The sequence below is a fragment of the Rhinoraja longicauda genome, chromosome 31 (assembly GCF_053455715.1).
Source record: "Rhinoraja longicauda isolate Sanriku21f chromosome 31, sRhiLon1.1, whole genome shotgun sequence".
Lineage (NCBI taxonomy): Eukaryota > Metazoa > Chordata > Chondrichthyes > Rajiformes > Arhynchobatidae > Rhinoraja > Rhinoraja longicauda.
In genome coordinates, this window is record NC_135983.1 from 16,680,972 (window position 1) to 16,701,135 (window position 20,164).

General features: G+C 43.8%; 1 protein-coding gene across 2 annotated transcripts in view; it reads right to left on the reverse strand.

Annotated features, from left to right (window-relative positions):
• Nucleotides 1-2,180: 2,180 nt before the first annotated feature.
• The window catches only part of cercam (cerebral endothelial cell adhesion molecule), a 62,529-nt gene continuing 44,545 nt past the window's right edge, over nucleotides 2,181-20,164 (reverse strand). For both annotated transcript variants that reach the window (XM_078425969.1, XM_078425970.1), the window contains 2 exons: nucleotides 8,836-9,095; nucleotides 2,181-5,889 (listed from right to left, as the gene is read on the reverse strand). In XM_078425969.1, coding sequence (XP_078282095.1) covers nucleotides 8,855-9,095 — 241 coding nt within the window. In that variant the 3' untranslated portion in view covers nucleotides 2,181-5,889; nucleotides 8,836-8,854. The remainder of the gene's footprint in view (nucleotides 5,890-8,835; nucleotides 9,096-20,164) is intronic.

The following is a 20,164-nucleotide window of genomic DNA, read 5'->3' on the forward strand; positions in this document are numbered from 1 at the left end:
TTATTATTTATTAGTTTTTATTGTTTTTTATTGATATTGGTATTTGTTGTGTTGGTTCCTATGTTTGTGCGATTGTCTTTGAAAGATTTGCACTGTCGCACTGTTTCAGATGTAGCACTTCTAATTTTGTTGTACTGTTCGTACAATGACAATAAAGGCATATTATTATTATTATTATTATTAAATTGCAGTGCCATCAAAGGCAAGTTATCCTGCTATGCGGTTTCCTTTAAAGATACAGCATGGAACCAGGCCCTTGGGCCCATCGAGTCCACACCAACCATTGAGCTCCGGTTCTCACTAATCTTACGTTATCCTACTTTCTCGTCCACTCCCTACACTCTAGGGGCAATTTACAGAGGCCAATTGACTTATAAAGCACCTATTAACCTCCAGCACTTTGTCTTTGTAAACCAGCATGTACAATTTCTTGTTTCTTCACCCCATAAACCAGAAGGTCTTTGGGATGTGAGAGGAAAACAGAGTACCCGGAGGAAACCAACGCTATCATTAGGGTGAATGTGCAAACTCTACACAAATTCAACGGTGTCAAGTTCGGGTCACACTGTTACAAGAATCATGTCATTAAGAGATTCACCAGTTCTATCCGAAATGTCACCTATCAATTCCCTCCAGAGATGTTGCCTGATCCGCTGAGTTACTCCAGCACTGTGTTCTGTGCTTGCGGACATATGTTAAAAGGTTGGATAGTCTGGGACTTAATTATCCAGAAAGGGAAGAGAGATGTCTTGAACTATCTCTGACACATCTCTCCCCTTTTGATTTCTCTGGTCTCCATCACAGAGGGCAGACTATTGTCTGTCATCGACCATAAACCCATCAACTCCCAGTTATCTGGACTACACCTCCTCCCATTCTGCCTCTTGTAAAGATGTTATCCCCTACTTTTAATTTCTGCATCTCTGCCACATCTCCCAAGATGTCCTCTTTCTTTAGGAAATGCAGTATCCCCCTGCTATCATAGATGGATCCCGCAGCTACGCCTCCTCTGTGTTCCATAGTTCTGTTCATTTTTCCCCTCCCACTGGACAGAACAAGGATAGAGTTGCCCTGGTCCTCACCTTTCACCCCACCAGCCTCCACACCCATCACATAATTCTCTTACATTTTCATCATCTTCAACCATCTAATCAAGTTTGATCGTCTCCCCTGCGCTCTGCCAGCACCGTTGGTGACTATTGGGGCCAATCCAAGGACCTCACTAAACCATTCAATCAGTAGTGACAACGGGCAGTGTGATTTAATCTTAATGTTTATCTGAAGAACAAATCAGATATTGGCTCACACTCTAATTTGGATGAGGTTCAGCCTTATTTTTCAGGCATATTCTGGGCCAACCAACCTTGAAGATTGGGGTTGTTTTTGGAACCTCTGCCTGCTGTTACGTATATATTTGTCCACCGCCAGTGCTATTTTTGTGACGGTTACTTCTAAAATGTTAAACAACAAATTTTCACTTTTTTAGCTTATGCTCTTCAATTTTTAATTATCAATTTTATCACAAAAAGATGTGTTAATCCACGTTCACTCCAGGGACATCAACAACAAAGAACAAAATTGGGTAATTGCTTTTGACTTAACTTGGATAAAATCTGGAATCTTCTGTCATTTTAACAATATGTTTAATTTTAACTTGTTGATTTTATACTATCTTTAGTTATTACGTTATTAAATTAGGAAGTTGATTGGTCACAATATCAAAACAGAAGAGGAGGGGGGAATATATTGATGGAAAAATATTGTTGGAAATGTAGCTTAATTTTTAATTGATATACGAACTGGCACGTTTATGTCTTTTAAAAAAAGGCACTGATCACCACCATTTAGGGCTAGATTTGTCAATCAAAGAATTTGATTGAGAGATCGCGTGGATCTGTCTATTTCTAGTTCTTCAGCTGTTTTCTGTGCATTGAATCCTGTGATCCATCCTCTCTAGTTAACGCTTCATTTTCAGGTATAACTGGTCCTGCTTAGATTGATGAAGGGACCTGACCCGAAATGTTGCCCGCCCATTCCCCCCACCGTTGCTGCCTGACTGGCTGAGTTCCTCCAGCACTCTGTGCTTCGTTCATGATTCCAGCATCTGCAGTTCCTTGAGTTCATTCATGAATATTTTTTAGCTTGTCTTAGAAACATTCCTCAGGGACATGTGTTTTTGCGTTAATTAACAATAACACTGTTAATTACAGTAACACTCTTTCCTGCATCTATTATCTAGGAAAGGGGCTGGTGGAGAAAAAGAAAACACAAACATTTAATTCACGACGATCTTTTTTAAAAACTCAGACCAGCTGAACAGTGTAAAGAGCGGTGACGAAAATATCAATTTGTGGTACAACATTGATCCATCCTAAGGAAATGCTCCCAATGCAAGTCAGACATTTCTACATGTTTGCAATGAAATGCAGTATACAAAGAGATCTGCAAGACAGCATTACTGATTATTAAAATATCTTGACCAGAAGAGTAGGCTTTGGCTTCTCTGCTCCCACTTTGGAACCTTTACCTCCATAGTGTGTTGGTTGTTTTAAACAAAACATGCAACATGAATTTCTGTCCATTTATTGATAGACAAAGAGTGATCAAGATTGCAACCAGTAGTGTGAGAGCAGAGAAACCTTTGCCCAGTTACAATTCCAGGTCTAAAAGGCACAGCTGAATCCAGCATTTGAGTCACAAGGTAGGCACAGAGGTGGAGGCCACTTCCTGCCAATTCTACCTCACTTTGATGAGAAAGCTACACACGTTCCTGCAGGTCCATTTTAGCAGGTCCTTCTGTCAGCACATTTTCCCTGGGTGTTGTTCCTCAGAGTCCATTCTGTTAGCTTTTCTGCTCTGTAAAGTTGGTCTTCCTGACATCAGCCTTGAGTTTGTCTATTATGAACCTGCATATCTGCACTCACTATAGGGGTTCAACCAGAACTGGTGCTTCAGGCTCACCCTTCCTCTGCTCCTCAACTCTCATTATGAGCCCTCATTAATGGTAAAGAGCCACAGTTTCTCCACAGTTTTGCCTTAGAACTTCAGCCTTGAACCTCCAAGTATTTCTCAACAGAAAGAAAAACATATAATTTTAACCAAATAAACAAACGGACATAGTGGGAAGTCAATTTTGTGAACTTAGTTGGAAAGATCAGACATTTGTTTTTACATTCCGGAGAGAAAAGAAAAACACAATGGGGAGTATGTCTGCCATCCTGCCAATTTAAATAGGTGTATGGTTCAAGTTCCTGGGCGTACACATCTCTGATGATTTGTTTTCGCCCAGAACATTGATGCGATCACAAAGAAAGCTCAACAATGCCTCTACTTCCTCAGACGTTTGAGGCAATTCAGCATGTTGGCAAACACCCCATTGAACTTCCACAGGTATGCAGTAGAGAGTATATTGACTGTATGCATCGCGGTGAAGAATGATGGGGTTGCAGAAAGTGGTGGACATTGCCCGGTCCATCACAGGCACCGTCCTTCTCATCATTGAAGTGATCCACAGGAATCAAGAAGGCAGTAAATATCATCAAAGATCCATAGCATCCTGACCATGCTCTCATTTTGCTGCTACCGTCGGGAAGAGGGTACAGAAGCCTGAGAACCTCAAGCTCCAGGTTTAAGAACAGATTCTTTCCATCAACCATCAGATTCTTGAACCACTCTGCACTACCTTAACCACAACTCTACCTCAGCACCGATCCACTACATACTTTGCACTACTATGGTTGCTCTATGTATTTTGGTTTTTGCACTAACTTTAATCGATAATTTATTGTATATTTATCATTATTATTGCCTCTAATGTGCCTGTAAAGCTGCAGCAAACAAGAATGTTAATGCTCTCTTCATATGGCAAATAAACACTTGTGAAGTTGGGTAAAAACATTTTAAGCAAAAAACATTTTGAACTGTCCATCCTCCCCACCAAAGATAGTGAATAGAGGTTGGTTTGATATTCTAAAATGAGTTAGGAATTTGATCATAAGATCATAAGTGAAAGGAGCAGAATTAGGTGATCCAGCCCATCAAGTCTACTCTGTTATTCAATCATGGCTGATCTATCTCTCCCTCCTAACAATAGACAATAGGTGCAGGTGGAGGCCATTCGGCCCTTCGAGCCAGCACCGCCATTCAATGTGATCATGGCTGATCATTCTCAATCAGTAACCCCATCCTCCTGCCTTCTCCCCTTAGCCTTTGACACCTGTACTAATCAAAAATCAATCCATCTCTTTTTTAAATATCCGCTGACTTGGCCTCTACAGCTTTCTGGCAGCAAAGAATTCCACAGATTCGCCACCCTCTGACAAAAGAAATGTCATCTCATCTCCTTCCTAAAAGAATGTCCTTTAATTCTATGGCTATGATCTCTCGTCCTAGACTCTCCCACTAGTAGGAACATCCTCTCCACATCCACGCTATCCAAGCCTTTCACTATTGAATGTAAATCATTCTGTTGTTTGTTCTTCAAACATCAAGACCATGGGCCACTGGACTTGCAATAGTCTGGAATAGTCTCACATTGGCAGTTAATTCCCTATGAGCTTCCTTTGCAATCTTATAAGTGACACTCCCAGTAGGCCTGGTGTGACTCGATCATAAAGGAACTGATCTCTCCCAGTGCCTGCACAGTGACACCATCCCAGTCGTCACCAGCTGCAATCAAATAATCCTCAAACCCCTGTTTCTGCAGATTACTATCACAGTAGGAGACAGCCATTGGGAGACCATGAAGTGAGGGCATGTTTATTTAGAAGTATGATCTTCCCGGATAGTGAAAGGCTTGGATAGAGTGGATGTGGAGAGGATTTTTCCACTAGTGGGAAAATCTAGGACTAGAGGTCATAGCCTCAGAATTAAAGAATGTTCCTTCAGAAAGGAGGAATTTTTTTAGTCAGAGGGTGGTGAATCTGTGGAATTCTTTGCCACTGAGGGTTGTGGAGGTCAAGTCAATAGATATTTTTTACAGCAGACATAGATACATAGATACAAACGTCACCCATTCCTTCTCTCCCGAGATGCTGCCTGACCTGCTGAGTTACTCCAGCATTTTGTGAATAAATCAATAGATACATTCTTGATTAGTACGGATGTCAGGGGTTATGGGGAGAAGGCAGGAGAATGGGGTTAGAAGGGAGAGATAGATCTGCCATGATTGAATGGTGTAGACTTGATTGGCCGAATGGCCTAATTCTGCTCCTATGACCTTATGATCTCCAGCAATTTTTGCCTTGCTTTTTACCTACCGAGGAGTTTCAAAGAGTTGCTGGCTGAAATTCACAGAATAATTGAATGATACAACACAGAAGGAAGCTGCTTAGCCCATTCTGCCTCAACTTGATATTTCGCTCATTTTCCCTCTTTCCCTGGTATACCATCACGTGATCTCAACTAGAGCATCAAACCTCTCTTTGCTTAAACAGCCTGCTGCCTCTCAGCATTGTGGGAGAACACAGGACCAGCAGGAAGTTCTAAAATGGTCTGTTTTAAGCACCAGCATGATTAACATTGCTGACTACATATTGGGAGCATATCAATAAAGAGCAGATCGGAAATTGTTTTTTGCGGTTCAGAAATGTTGAAACATCTATCTGCACAATATTTGATGTTTCTTGTTGACAAGCGGGATCATTTTGCGTTTAAGTCAGTGTTTTGCCTTTTGGGCAGTGGGTACTACCTTCACACTACACACAGGTGAAGTGTGAAATGGAACTGAATCATTTTGCTCCTCGTCCAGGTTCCTCTGTCTAGTTGTCTGGCCTGCCTCTGGCAGGTAAGCTTTGAAAGAAGTCCACAACATTGCAGCCGGCCGATCTTTGTTCATTGTTTGGCAGTTCTGTCGGTCCGAAACACCAACTTCCTGAGAACGTTCACCTTCTGAAAATGGAGAATGTAAAATAAGATTTACTTTCTTTCAGAGAAGGAAATAAGAGTGGCACAGTGGTGTAGTTGGTAGAGCTGTTGCGTCACAGTGCCAGAGATCTGGGTTCGATCCTGACCACGGGTACTGCCTGTCTGGAGTTTGCACATTCTCCCTGTGACTGCATGGGTTTCTTCCGGGTGTTCCGGTTTCCTCCCACATCCCAAAGCTTTAATGTGAGAGTATGTAGGTGGATTGTAGAAGAAGATGGTACAGAAAGCATGGAATTAAGCCATTTGGCCCATCGTCTACTCTGCCATTCAATCATGGCTGATCTATCTCTCCCTCCTAACCCCATTCTCCTGCCTTCTCCCCATAACCTCTGACACCTTTACTAATCAAAGATAATCATGCTCACCGACTTTCTCTTCCATTTTTAGTGCCAGTGGGGAATAGTCAGAGAGGTTAGACCCTGTGGCTCTCTGGTCCCAATCTCATAAACAGCTTGTGAGTTCAAGTTTCATTTTAAACAAATCAATATAATAAAAGCTGGTACTCCAGCCTTGCATTCAAGGAGTGCTGCTCTGCAAGAGGCATCATCTTAAAGATGAACGGTTAAACTAACACCCCACCGACTTACTCAAGACTAAAAGATCACAATTTTGATGAACAGCAGGGAATTTTGACAGCTGACAGCACCCAAATTGCATGGTCTGGTCATTGCAGTGGAGGCCAATTCATTGGATGTTTTCAAGAGAGAGTTAGATACAGCTCTTAGGGCAAATGGTGATCAAGGAAAGCAGGAACGGGGAACTGATTTAGGATGATCAGCCATGATCATATTGATTGGCAGTGCTGGCTCAAAGGGCCGAATGGCCTACTCCACTTATTTTCTATGTTTCTATTACCATGTTGCCATTTATGGTGATGGTTTTTCCTACTTTATAAATGTCCAAAATTCTGACAAGATAATCGACCTTGATGTTCATGCTCCTCCCCTCTCTGCAGATGCTCAACTAAATGCCAGTTCACATTCTTCACCCTCCCTCCATCCCCCACTCTGTTAGTGTTCAGCTCTTTGGAGTGTGAGGCCAGTGGAGTGATCCATTGCTTTCTCAGGAGGAGTAGCTTTACCCAGTAGGCAGTCAGCCCATTTACTCTTGTGCTTTGCATTTCTCAGCCATGAACCTATAGTCTGAGCGACATCTGCAACATATGTTAAGAATGGGAAGGTCTAGGCCCCATGCCAAGAGATCCCTGGGAACACTGGAGATCAAGTTGCCTGGTGTGCACGGAAGCTTAAGGCAGTCCCACTGATTACAGCTGGAGCATCCTCATTACCTACTCAAAATAACATAGCTCAGTAACTCATTTTCTGAGAATAGATACATTTCTTTATATTTACAGGAACACTACATTTAATTTGGCTTTTTAAATATGGTTGAGTGGTCATATCAGCCCTTCAAAGCATTTTTAGCTCCTATTCAACAACGTAACAAAACACAGCGATTACTACTTTGATGCACTATGTGCAGAGTGGGTGCAAACCTCACGTCACCCATTCAAACATAAAAAGCACTGAGGGAATGCAGCACTCTGTGGCTAGGAAGAGGCCAGGAGGGCGACTGATCTGTGAACCTGAAACGCAATGAACTGGCCAGGGAGAACAAAGGCAGGGAGACAAGGGAGGGGTGATAGACTGAACTGGCCAACTGTATGGATGTGCGTTACAGAAAGAGGGATGGAGAGTGACAGAGAGGAAGGATGAGAAGGAGAGGGGGGAGAGAGAGAGTAGGGGGCAATAAACAGAAATGTATATTCACTGTTCCTACTCCATCTAGTCACACTTTGCATTCGCTCTGTGCACGTCTGGCTCAGGCGGGGGGAGTGGGGGGTCAAGTGATATGAAGCTCATGGTGGGGATATTTCTCTATTCTGTACATTGGACCATTAGATGAGTCACAGCAATTTACTGATGGATGTGAAAAAACGGCCCCTTACATGTATTAGGTTCCATTTTATTATTCTGGAGATTCCTAGTAAACATTGAAACAGTTGTGTATAGTTTTGGTCACTGTGTGATAGGAAGGATGCCATTAAGCTGGAAACAGTGTAGAGACGATTCACAAGGATGTTGTCATGACTCAAGGGTCTGAGCTATAGGGAGAGGTTGAGTGGGCTTGAATTTTATTCCTTGGAGTGACAGAGGCTGAGCAGTGATCTTAGAGAGGTGTATAAAATCATGAGGGAATAGACATGGTGAATGCACAGAGTCTTTTTCCCCATGGTAGGGGAATCAAGAACTAAAGGGCATAGTTTTCATTATGTCATAACATTCTCCAGACCATAAAGAGCTTTAGATCAAAGGTTGTAAAAGGTCCAAAGTCCTGAGGGGTTGGCCAGAATTGGTTTAGGTAGAGGTTTATTATTGTCACATGTGCCGAGGTACAGTGAAAAGCTTTGCTTGCATGCTATCCAAAGAGATCAGATTTGCCGTACAAGTAAAAGTGAAGCCAATCTCAAGCACAATAGATACAGCAAATGGGAAGATACAACTGTGACTGAATTTGAAGACAAATGTCTAACCCTCAACAGCAGTGTCATCACTTCCTAGACTGATGATGTAAATGGTCTAGTTGGCATTGGAGCTGATCATTGAATAGCGCAGATTAGATCCCCCAGTGGGGAGGCAATGATTCTGAGTTATGCAAGTCCACCGAATCATCTCCTATCTCAACTCGAGTTAAATCAAGTTTCCATCATGCCATAAAACTCTCTGGTCCTTTGGTGGAGTAGGGTTCAAGATGTGTGAAGCCAGATGGTCCTTCAGGATCAGTGCAGCAGATGCTGGCAGACTGTCACTGGTCTGAATTTACCCGCTGACCTGTTGAGGAGGGGAACTTTCTACTCAGGCAATAAAGGAGGAAGAATTTATGCGAACAAGTCTATTTTTTCTGCCCTACCTTACACTGATGCAGAGGATTACAGTTCGTCCCTTGAGGCAGATCCAATGGACTGACGTGAGGTTCTTGTCTGTGAGGCCTTCACTGTTTTCTGAGAGCCGCTCCAATCCGTCTTCACCAAGTCGTCATCCCAGATGGTGGAGGTTTCCGTGTCACTGAACCATCCGGATTCTCCAGTGTAGTGGGTGGGGAACACCAGGAGAGGGTGGACGGAAAACGCCAACAGGTCTCGTTTGGGGTAAAGCTTCTTGTATTCCTCGCTGCAAGAGAAAAACGTACATTTAGCAACGCTCCAGGTTTGGTGTCATCTCCAATGCATGAGCTGAACAAGTGGTAGAAACAGATCCAGTTGCAGCTTTGCAGAGGTTGCAGGGATGCTGCAAAAGCTGTGGGGAAAGATTGGAACAAACGTGGTTGTTTTTTCGAAGGGCCTCCTTTTGTCGAGTGATTCCATCCTCCCTGCTCCTTCCCTTAAATTGCTGCCCCTCTGGAGCTCAATTCCACAGGTCTTGCTCAACTGGTCATTCTGTGTTGGAGCCCCAGTATCAGCTTGGGGCATGGCAGAGTCACAGAGCTGTACAGCACAGAAACGGGCTCCTCAGCCCAGCTGTTCCATACCGACCGAGTTGGCATATTGGCTAGTCCCATTTGCCCCATACCCCCCACTAAACCTCTCCTCTCCTTATACATGTTCAAATGCCTTTTAAAAGTCAATAGTATCTGCTCCTATAGCTTCCTCTGGCAGCTCATTCCAGGATTATCTTCCGAGTGAAAACTTGCCCCTGAGAACCTGCTTAAAATTCTCCCCTCTAGTTTTGGAATCAGTGCATGTTACAACAGGACGACTACATTACAACGGTATTTTCTGCTCCAATAGCATTCCACAGCATGACAGAAACAATATTGTTCTACAAGTGAAAACTGCTGCAAGTAAGAATTTCATTGTTATATCTGGGACATATGACAATAAAACATTCTTGATTCTCTTGACACTTGATATTACAAAAGGCCACGTTGTCCTAGAAATACTTAGGGCGGCACAGTGCTACAGCCACTAGAGCTACTGCCTCACAGCGCCAGAGACCAAGGTACGATCATTTCCTTGGGTGCTGTTGTTCTCCCTGTGACTGAGTGGGTTTCCTCTGAGTGCTCCTGTTTCCACCCACATCCTGGGTTTGTCGGTTAATTGGCCTCAGTAAATTTACCCCCAATGTGTAGGTCATGGATGAAAAAGTGGGATAGCATAGAACTGGTGTGAAAGGGTGATCGATGGTAGACGTGGACTCGGTGAGCTGAAGAGTGGGCAGTGTCTCTAAACTAAACTAAACTCTTTGGGACATCGCAAGGTAGGTCCGGTGTGGTACAAACCCAAGTCCTTTCAATCTCACTACACAGCGTACTCTGCAGATGTGTCGTGTCTGGTTTGCCTCAGCACGGAGTCATATGTTAAGCTCAAGAACATTAAATACTCAGTCATTCCGTTTTGGTGTTACAGCAATTTCCTGAGGGGAGAATTCCACCTCGTGGCCAACAATAATTTGAAGGTGGAATGTTCCAGTCCCTTTTTATGTGAGTTTGCACACTACCAGAGAGCACTAAAGGCATTACATCATTTTGGCTGTTGGTATAAGGACTTCGTTGGAAAAATGCCAGGCATATAATATAGTTCCCTCAGTGGGAAATACGGTTTGGGCAAAGGAAATGTATGGGGCAATTTGATTTACACAGAGAGTGAGGGGTGCCTGGAATGCACTGCCAGGGGTGGTGGTAGCAGCAGATATATGATAGGAGGCTTTTAGATAAGCACATGATGTGCAGTAAATGAAGGGATGTGGATTATGTGCAGGCAGTGGAGATTAGTTTAACTCGGCATAATGTTCGGCACGGTCATTGTGGGCTGAAGGACCTATCCCTGTCCTGTACTGTTCTAAGTTCTTGTTGTTCAACCTTGTGCAATCTTTTGGGTTAATTTTTAAAAAAGTACTTCTCATAGCCAGTTCCACTGTGAACTTGGCAGACTTCCAAAGCTTTCTCTGTATATTTTTAAAAATTACATTGGAACTGGCTTCTGTACATCAAAATTGCTGGTAGTCATGTTTCTATATTTGTGGAAAGCATTTTCGGTAATTTAAAATTGTATTACTGGAGGTGGACCAGACAATGGGTACAAATGCTTATTCCGTTGTGGTAAACTCATTTTTAGATGCATGAGCATTCTTAAATATGACAAGATCTCCATTCCTGTACTATTTCTACTGCAGTATGATGGAAATGCATTGATTTGTGCCACATTTTGCATTGAGTTGTATGCAAATCATCTGGAGAAAAAACTCTGGGGAAAAAAGACTTAGGAAAGGTGAAAGGCACTTGAATCAGTGGCTGTGCTCAAAATTGAATCTCTGAACCAAGACTTTTAATCATGTTTAATCTGCGATATGTTGAGGTGATGAGAAAGGAAAAGTGAATAGGGAAAGATGATGACAATGGCAATTGTAGGCACAGAAAAAGGATGGAATGGGAACTTGCAAGGTTATAAACTAACAGTGGGAGTCAGCATAAAAGCAGGTATTATGGACCAAATGCCTTCCTTCCGAGGAGTACAACACAAAAAGCTGACAACTGGAGGGAAAATGTTATAATTAGGAAGTGCTGTTTTAAAACATCACAGATAAAAAGGCAAAACACAATGTGCTGGAGGAACCAAGCGGGTCAGGCAGCATCTGTGGACATTTCAGGATGGAACACTTCTCCAGACCCGAAACGTTGTTTGTCTATTCCCTCCTCAGATGTCGCTGACCCACTGAGTGTTGTGTTTTGCTCACGGTTCCAGCTTTTGTAGTTCCTAATGTCTCTACAGATGTAATGGGACTGCTTTGAAATTCTCTTTAGATGGTTATGAATAGTCTAACTTGATCATTGTTGGCCCCACTTGCCTTCTCCAACATGACTTTTCAGTAGGATTAGGTGTGAAATTGTACCCTTTTGTTTCTTTAGTAGCTCTGTTGAGCTGAGCTCTCAGAAGTAGGACACTCCCAGCTCAAAGAGAGAACGTAAGCATCGACTAAAGAGCTGGCAGACCTGGATCTGGAGAAATGTCACATTATTGCATTCATTCTTTAGATTAACAGCAGCTGTCTTATAATACTTCCTCTGCCAAGTTTTGCAGAATATTATTGCCCAGCTGCCTTTCTAACCACTGCAGGAACATCACACTATTTACAATTAAAAGGCTTTTTTTTACAACTTGTTTCGTTTAGCAAAGTTAAGGAACTTAACTATAATTTGAGTTCCGAGCTAAGATAACTCAATCATTAAAGGAAAAAAAAAGTGATTCTTAACCAGCTTGGAGTTGATGTTTTGTCCACAGATGCTGCCAATTTGTGGAGTGGAGATGACGAGAGTGTAGCTTTCTAAGTGAGGCAGTGGAAGCCTCCTCAGCATAAGGTAATGGTGCATGAACACCAGCATCTGTTGCACTGCTAGGTCTCACATGGGTGATATCTGTCAACTAAAGCAGACCTGGAAGACCACGCTCTCTCCAGCTGGTCAGAGACAAGTATCTACCTGAGTGCCGGATCCCCTTACTTTGGACCACTTCCAACAGCTTCCAATATAAACATTAAAGTTCAGAGCGCTTCCAGCAGTGTACTCTGATCAGAATTATCTCGACAACCCAGCAGCATGAATATTGATTTCTCTAACTTCAAGCAGCCCTTGCATTCCCTCTCTCTAAAATCCCTCCCCCGCCCTAGTCCTCTTGCTAATTTCACCATTAGTATTCCTTCGTTATCACCTCGCCTCCAGCCAACAATGGACCATGGTGAGCTCCACCTTTCCTAATTCATCGATGCAGGCTCTGCTTTGGTCTGTACCTTCCCAAACCCCTAGTGACCCCCTCCCTGACTATCAGTTTGATTGCGGGTCTCAACCCGAAACATCACTTCTTCCTTTTCTCCAGAGATGCAGCTTGACCCGCTGAGTTACTGTACAAATTGGCATTTTGTGTCTATCTTCGGGATTATCTTGAGGTCACTTCTCACTACGAACCCTTCCACTGAGTTTTTTGTCCCTCCAGTGTGGATACTCACACTGATGGATGCCAAGGGGACAGTGCCTCTCTCATCATTTATCTCTATGATACACCTGGAGACCTAATGATTCACAGCCAACTTCATGCTGTACCTCAATACAGAATCAGGGTCACAGACTCAGGGCTAGGGGCTGATCATTTCATAATGAACCAAGGAGAAAGCTCTTGATGTAGAAGGAATTCTCCACCCACTAATGTTTGTGGCTGCCTCACCTTTAAATATGTTCAAGGCTGAGACAGAGGGAATTGTGAATACTAATGAAATCTGCATATGTGCATCAATTGTGAGAGTGAATTTGAGGCATAAGATCATCCATGACTCGGCAGCATGGTGGAGCAGGTTGAATGGCTTACACTCTTTCTTATGCTCTTACGTTCTTGTTAAATTTAGATTGCAAAGATGGCAAAAATCTGAAAGATTTTCACCATCTTCACAAATGCCAGTATAGAAATATGATGCAGTCACAGAGTTAAAGAGCTGTGCAGCACTCACCCCCATTATGTCCATGCCGGCCAAGTTGGCTTACATCCTTGTCCAAATCGAAGGTAGACACAAAATGCTGGAGTAACTCAGCGGGACAGGCAGCATCTCAGGAGGGAAGGAATGGGTAACGTTTCCGGTCGAAACCCTTCTTCAGACTGATGTCAGGGGAGGGGGCGGGACAAAGATAGGATGTAGTAGGAGAGCATGTTGCTAAACTCTCGTAGAAGTGAGGAGGAGAAATTCTTCAAAGTAGACATACCTTGGGGAGAATTCGCAGTGGAGCGGCAAGATGTGTAGGAAAAAAACTGCAGATGCTGGTTTAAATCGAAGGTAGACACAAAATGCTGGAGTCAGGCAGCATCTCACGAGAGAAGGAATGGGTGACATTTTGGGTCGAGACCCTTCTTCAGACTGATTCCAACGGTTTTTTAAAAGTCATAATTGTATCTACTTCTATAGCTTCCTCTGGCAGCTCATTCCAGATACAGATAACCCTCCGAGTGAAAAAGTTGCTCCAAAAATTGTCTCTCATAAATCTCTCCCCTCTCAGCTTAAGCCTATCCCCTTTAGTTTTAGGATCCTCTAAGTTTTAGGACTGTGAGCATTCATTTTATCCACAGATAAAAGTCCCAGACAGTACAACCTCTCCTTACAATTCAAACCCGTGAGCAGAGTCTCTTCTCCACCCTTTCCAGCTTAACACAAGACAAAATGGCACTTGGACTAAAGTTTAAGTGCATCGCGGACAATCGGTCTCTAGCCTATAACGTACTCAAGCTATGTAGGCCCGCAGCTGAGAACTGTCTTTGATTTAGATTAATTTGCAAATCACACATGCTGGAAGGTCTGTTAACAGCCAAAGTTTCATATCAGCAGAGCAGTGGACTCCTATTGCATGTCTTGATCTGAGGATTTGTTGGAACAGAGTAGCTAGATTTCTTGCACTAGAACTGATTGAGCTCTTCCGAACCTGTGAACAGTTAAAAACAGATTTCATTCAGACAACAGCAAACGGAGCGAGAGATATTGGAGGGTGGAGGGCAGGGTTTGCAGAAGGAAAATGGATGCAGAAGTGAGATTGAAGGAGAAGGGAGCCCCAAATGTGCCATGTTGTGCTTGGATGTCAGATTTCTGTCTTTGAAAGGTAATGCAAACTGTGGCTTCTGCACAGAGTGGCGGTAGAAGCAGCCATAGGCACCACGTAGGTCTCTTCCGCGGGGCCTTCCATCACCCGGCGCAGCTCGGCCGCGGGACTGAACAGCGCCCGGTGCGGCTCGGCCGCGGGGCCTTCCATCGCCCGGTGCGGCGCGGCCGCGGGACACCATTCTGCTTTAGTTAAACATTTTGTTCAAGATGGCCGCGCCGTTGTGTTTGGCTGCCTGCCACTGTATGTTTCTTTTTTTTCCTAATCAGATGTGCAGCACTTTGGTCAACGTGGGTTGTTTTTAAATGTGCTAAACAAATAAAATTGACTTGACTTGACTTGACTTGACTTGACATACATCATTGATCCAGTGCCCCCAGAACACCGGGCCTTAACCTGAGAATATAAGAAACTGCATATCCACTTGAGCCAAGAATGGACTTTTCAGATACAGAAGTGGTAAGATGGAGCCAGAACACAGTGACTCTCTGCGTGCTGACCCAGAAGAGGATCTATTGTACTCATGCATAATGTGATTTTGACTGGATTGCATGCAGAACAAGCATTTCACTGTTTCTCTGTAGACGTGAACTATTCTGTAATGCTGCCAAGGAGCAGACAAAATGGACAATCTAGCTGATCTAGCTTCAACACCAGCAAGAGATCGCCAATGCCGAACAATGATTAGACTTTACTGCTTTAAACATCCACAACATCATCTCACCGATGCGAAACACTGAAAGATGCTGACACTGGAAAATGTTCTGCCATGCTGTGATCAGATTTGTGGCCATTTTACTGAGCAAGTTTGGTTCAAAACAAAGAAGGCCGGTGTTGGAAATGGAACATTTTGCAATGTCTGCTTCTACAGTCATGTCAGATTCTCTTACACACAAGGAACTGCAGATGCTAGTTTACAACAAAACGCACAAAGTGCTGGCGTAACGCAGCGGGTCAGGCAGCATCTCTGGAGGACATAGATAGGTGTCGTTTTGGGTCGGAACCCTTCTTCACACTGATTGTAGTATGAGGGAGTGAGCTGGAAAAAAGGTGGGGTGGGACAAAACCTGGCAAGTGATAGGTGGATACAGGTGAATGGGGTTAGGTAGATAAAGGCCGGAGAAGAAAAGATAAAAAGCCATGAGATAAGAAGAGGTGTGAAATGTGAAGTCAGATAAGGGATGTAGGCGGAAGAGGACGTGGGATGGGGAAAGGGGGCTGGTGTGTTGGAGAAATTAGTGTACATCCACATGGGGCACAGGGAAGGTGTGGGGATGAATTCTCCAATTTTAGGCAACTAACTAACACCCCCCCTTCTTTCCTCACTCTCTGTGCCCTATCTGGATGCGCGCCCATTTCTCCCGCCTTTCCTCTGTCCTCTTCCACCTATAACCTTTGACAATATTTCATATCTCTTCCCTCCATATCTCCTTATCTCACAGCCTTTACTCTGACCTTTGTTCAACTATCTCCCAATCAAACCCTCCTCACCCGCTTCCACCTATCACTTGCCTGGCTTTGTCCTGCCCCAACCTCTCTTCCAGCTTTCTCCCCAGTCGACAATTAGTCCCCTTATTTGCCATTCCTTTGTCTCCTTGTCTACTTTAGTCGCCTTTTCATCTCTGTCCACCCATCCTCAAATCCCCCCCTCCCCCCCTCACCTGCATCCACCTATCACTTGACAGGCTTTGTCTTGCCCCCCCCCCCCCCCCCACCCCCCAACACCTCTCTTTTCCAGCTTGCTCGCCTCACTATTACAATCAGTCTGAAGAAGGGTCCCGACCAGAAATGTTGTCTATCCATGTCTTCCAGAGATGTTGCCAGACCCACTGAGTTACTCCAGCAGTTAGTGTCGTACGCAAGATCCCAGCATCTGCAGTCCCTTGTGCCTGCCAGAAACAGTCCATCTAACAAGTAGATTGCCCACGTGAAGGAGTACTCTGCCAATTTCATGGCCAGCGTCAGTTCTAACGATGAACTGAAACAGGTGCTGGATGAAATGCTACTTCCTAGGCAGCCAGCGGGTAAAGTCATTTTCATGTAAAAATACTCAGCAGTCATCCTCTTCTGTTACACTGCACATCCTCCAAGAGCTACAGAGAGGGATTATTTATAAATCATTATCCAGTGCCAAATAGCCATACTTCGGTACAATGCTCAGGACTCTCGGCCAAGGTATATTTTGCTCTTGCTTTTTCCGGGACAGCAATAGTACAATGACCCACGACAGGTGGGCCCCGAGTGCGATGACAGGCGAGGAGTTTTGAGGGTGATCCATGAACATCCCTCGAGACTATGTTCTGGCAAGTCGGTGCCGATAGGAATGCTGTCAGAGAATTCGGTGGGAAATAATTACTTTGCACGAAGATGCTTTTAAAAGTAGGAAGCACTGCACTTACAGGAAGGAGTCTTCTTCATAAATAAATATGGGGGCACGTACTGTCTCTCCCCAAAATAATGGCACAGCAAAGTAAGACGACCACCACCTTCAGTGTTGTATTCGGTGAAATGGAGACACAAGAGACTGCAGATGATAGAATCTTGAACAAAACACAAAGTACTGGAGCAACTCAGTGGCCCGGGCAACAAGAACTGACTGCGCACGTTTCCGGTCGGGACCCTTCTTCAGACTGATGAGGTACAAAGTATCAGTCTAACATACAGTATGGTGTCCGAAGAAGGGTCCCAACCCAAAACAGTGTCTGTCCATACCCTCCTCAGATGCTGCCGGACCCACTGAGTTCCTCCGCTATTTTGTGTTTTGCTCATTCATTAAGTGAATGTAGTTTGGTGTCATTTGCTGCAAGCAATACCAAAACACATATGTTGAAGGTATTGAACTTTCACAAGGTTGTCATGGGTTTAGAGCTCCATTATATGTGAAAATAAACAGTTCAAGATAGATATCAATCAGATATGTCACAGGAGCTCCAATGTATGCCCTCAGGCAGGACAATCTCCCTCAAGCTCCTGCATGTTTATCCCCTTGCAAACAAGTTTGGGATGGTTAAGTCATGGACGGTTTTGCAATACTGGACAAAAATATGAAACAGTAGACAATACTGCTGCTTGAAGCTTGAAAGCGCACACCAACGGACTTAGGGACAGCTTCTTCCTCTCTTTTATGAGGCTTCTGAATGGTCCTTCCATAAGCTAGAGTACTGTCTGATTCACCTCTCCCCCACTGTGAACATTGGAACTGGTTTATAAAACTGTTGTGCAACATTCTGCACTCTGCATCTTCCCCTTTGCTCTATTTATTGTACTTCATCAGTTCATAAGTTGTAGGTGCAGCATTAGGCCATTCAGCCCATCAAGTCTACTTTGCCATTCAATTCTGGCTGAGCTATCTTCCCCTCTCAACCCCATTGTCCTGCCTTCTCCCCATAACTCTCACAACCACTTGAATTTGTCTTGATTGTATTTATGTATATCTGATCTGTTTGGATAGAAGCAAAGCAAAGCTTTTCCCTGCAGCTCAGCACAAGTGACAATAATTAACTTAAACCTAAATCTAAACCAATACATTCCTTGCGTATGATCAGCCATTCAGTATCAGCCCAATACTCAAATTGCCTTAATCCTTTACTGTATAAAAAGCTGATCATTCTTTACTGTATAAAAAGCTGATATTCTTGCTGTTGAGGGCGTGCAGCGTAGGTTTACTAGGTTAATTCCCGGAATGGCGGGACTGTCGTATGTTGAAAGACTGGAGCGACTAGGCTTGTACACACTGGAATTTAGAAGGATGAGAGGGGATCTTATCGAAACATATAAGATTATTAAGGGATTGGACTCGTTAGAGGCAGGAAACATGTTCCCAATGTTGGGGGAGTCCAGAACCAGGGGCCACAGTTTAAGAATAAGGGGTAGGCCATTTAGAACGGAGATGAGGAAAAACTTTTTCAGTCAGAGAATTGTAAATCTGTGGAATTCTCTGCCTCAGAAGGCAGTGGAGGCCAATTCTCTGAATGCATTCAAGAGAGAGCTAGATAGAGTTCTTAAGGATAGCGGAGTCAGGGGGTATGGGGAGAAGGCAGGAACGGGGTACTGATTGAGAATGATCAGCCATGATCACATTGAATGGTGGTGCTGGCTCGAAGGGCCGAATGGCCTACTCCTGCACCTATTGTCTATTGTTTGAATATACTCAATGACAGGCTGGAGGTGGAGAATTCAAAAGATTCACAAGCCACACTGACAAAAGGCATTCTTATTTCTGTCCAAGCTATTAGACCCTTTATTCTGAGGCCACGATAACAGTTCCAGCTCTCCATCCTGAGGGAACAAACGCATAAATTCATGTTATCGGAGCAGAATTAGGCCATTTGGCCCATCAAGTCTACTCTCCCATTTAATCATGGCTGATCTATCTTTCCCTCTCAACCCCAGTCTCCTGCCTTCCCATAACCCCTGACACCCGTACTAATCAAGAACCTGTCAATCTTCATCTTAAAAATATTAATTGACTTGGCCTCCACAGCCTTCTGTGGCAATGAATTCCACAGATTCACCACCCACTGACTAAAGAAATTCCTCCTTTCTAAAGGTCTGTCCTTTAATTCTGAGGCTCTGGGCTCTGGTCCTAGACTCTCCCACTAGTGGAAACATCCTCTCCACTGGATAATCCAGAAAATGCTGCTGATTTCTGGGCAGTTAAGAATATTTTTAACAAGCAGAGACACTAAACTGTGTTAGAATTTATTCACAAAATGCTGGAGTAACTCAGCAGGTCAGGCAGCATCTCAGGAGAGAAGGAATGGGTGACGTTTTGGGTCGAGACCCTTCTTCAGTCTTCCTGAGATGCTGCCTGACCTGCTGAGTTACTCCAGCATTTTGTGAATAAATACCTTCGATTTGTACCAGCATCTGCAGTTATTTTCTTATATAAACTGTGTTGGAAAAAACACAGTCCTCATGGAAGGTGTAATTGGCAGAGGGAAAGCTAATTCCAATGGAGCCCTCTTCCTGTCGATGTGCTTGAAGCACGGTCTTGTCATAACCAATATCTTAGTTTTCCTTTACATAACTTGATGATAACTGTTTCACATGTTACTGTTCAAGACTTTGGCCGCATTCTCACTCCAAGCTGAGGTGACAGCCAGAGTGACAGGGACCTGGTCACGTAGAGAATGAAGCAGGAGAACATGAGGAATATTCATTCTCTGATGTATTCCCACACTCTAAAAACACGCTGAAATTTATTGCATCAGTTCCAACAGTTGCAGCTGTTTTCTGGAACACTGGTTATGATGGCTGTGGTTGTTACTTCACATTCCTTTCCCTCTACATATCTCCCTGGCCTTCTGCTTCCTTGTTTAACAGCTCACACATTTTGAAGCGTCGAGAGAGAGAGAAAGGAACGAGACCACTGCAGATCATGTGGCTAACCCTAAACCAGAAACATAAAGTGCTGGAAAAACTCAGCACGCAGTTATCGTTCTGTGGAGAGTGGAGGCACCTTGACTGTCTGTCTGTTCTGTCGTAAGGGTGAGCAAGCTTCCAGCCAGAGAGGGAAATCTCATCTTTGTATTTCTGTACATAGATAGATACTTTATCGTCACGTGTACCATGAAGGTACAGTGAATTCTTTGTTTTTGCATACACAGAA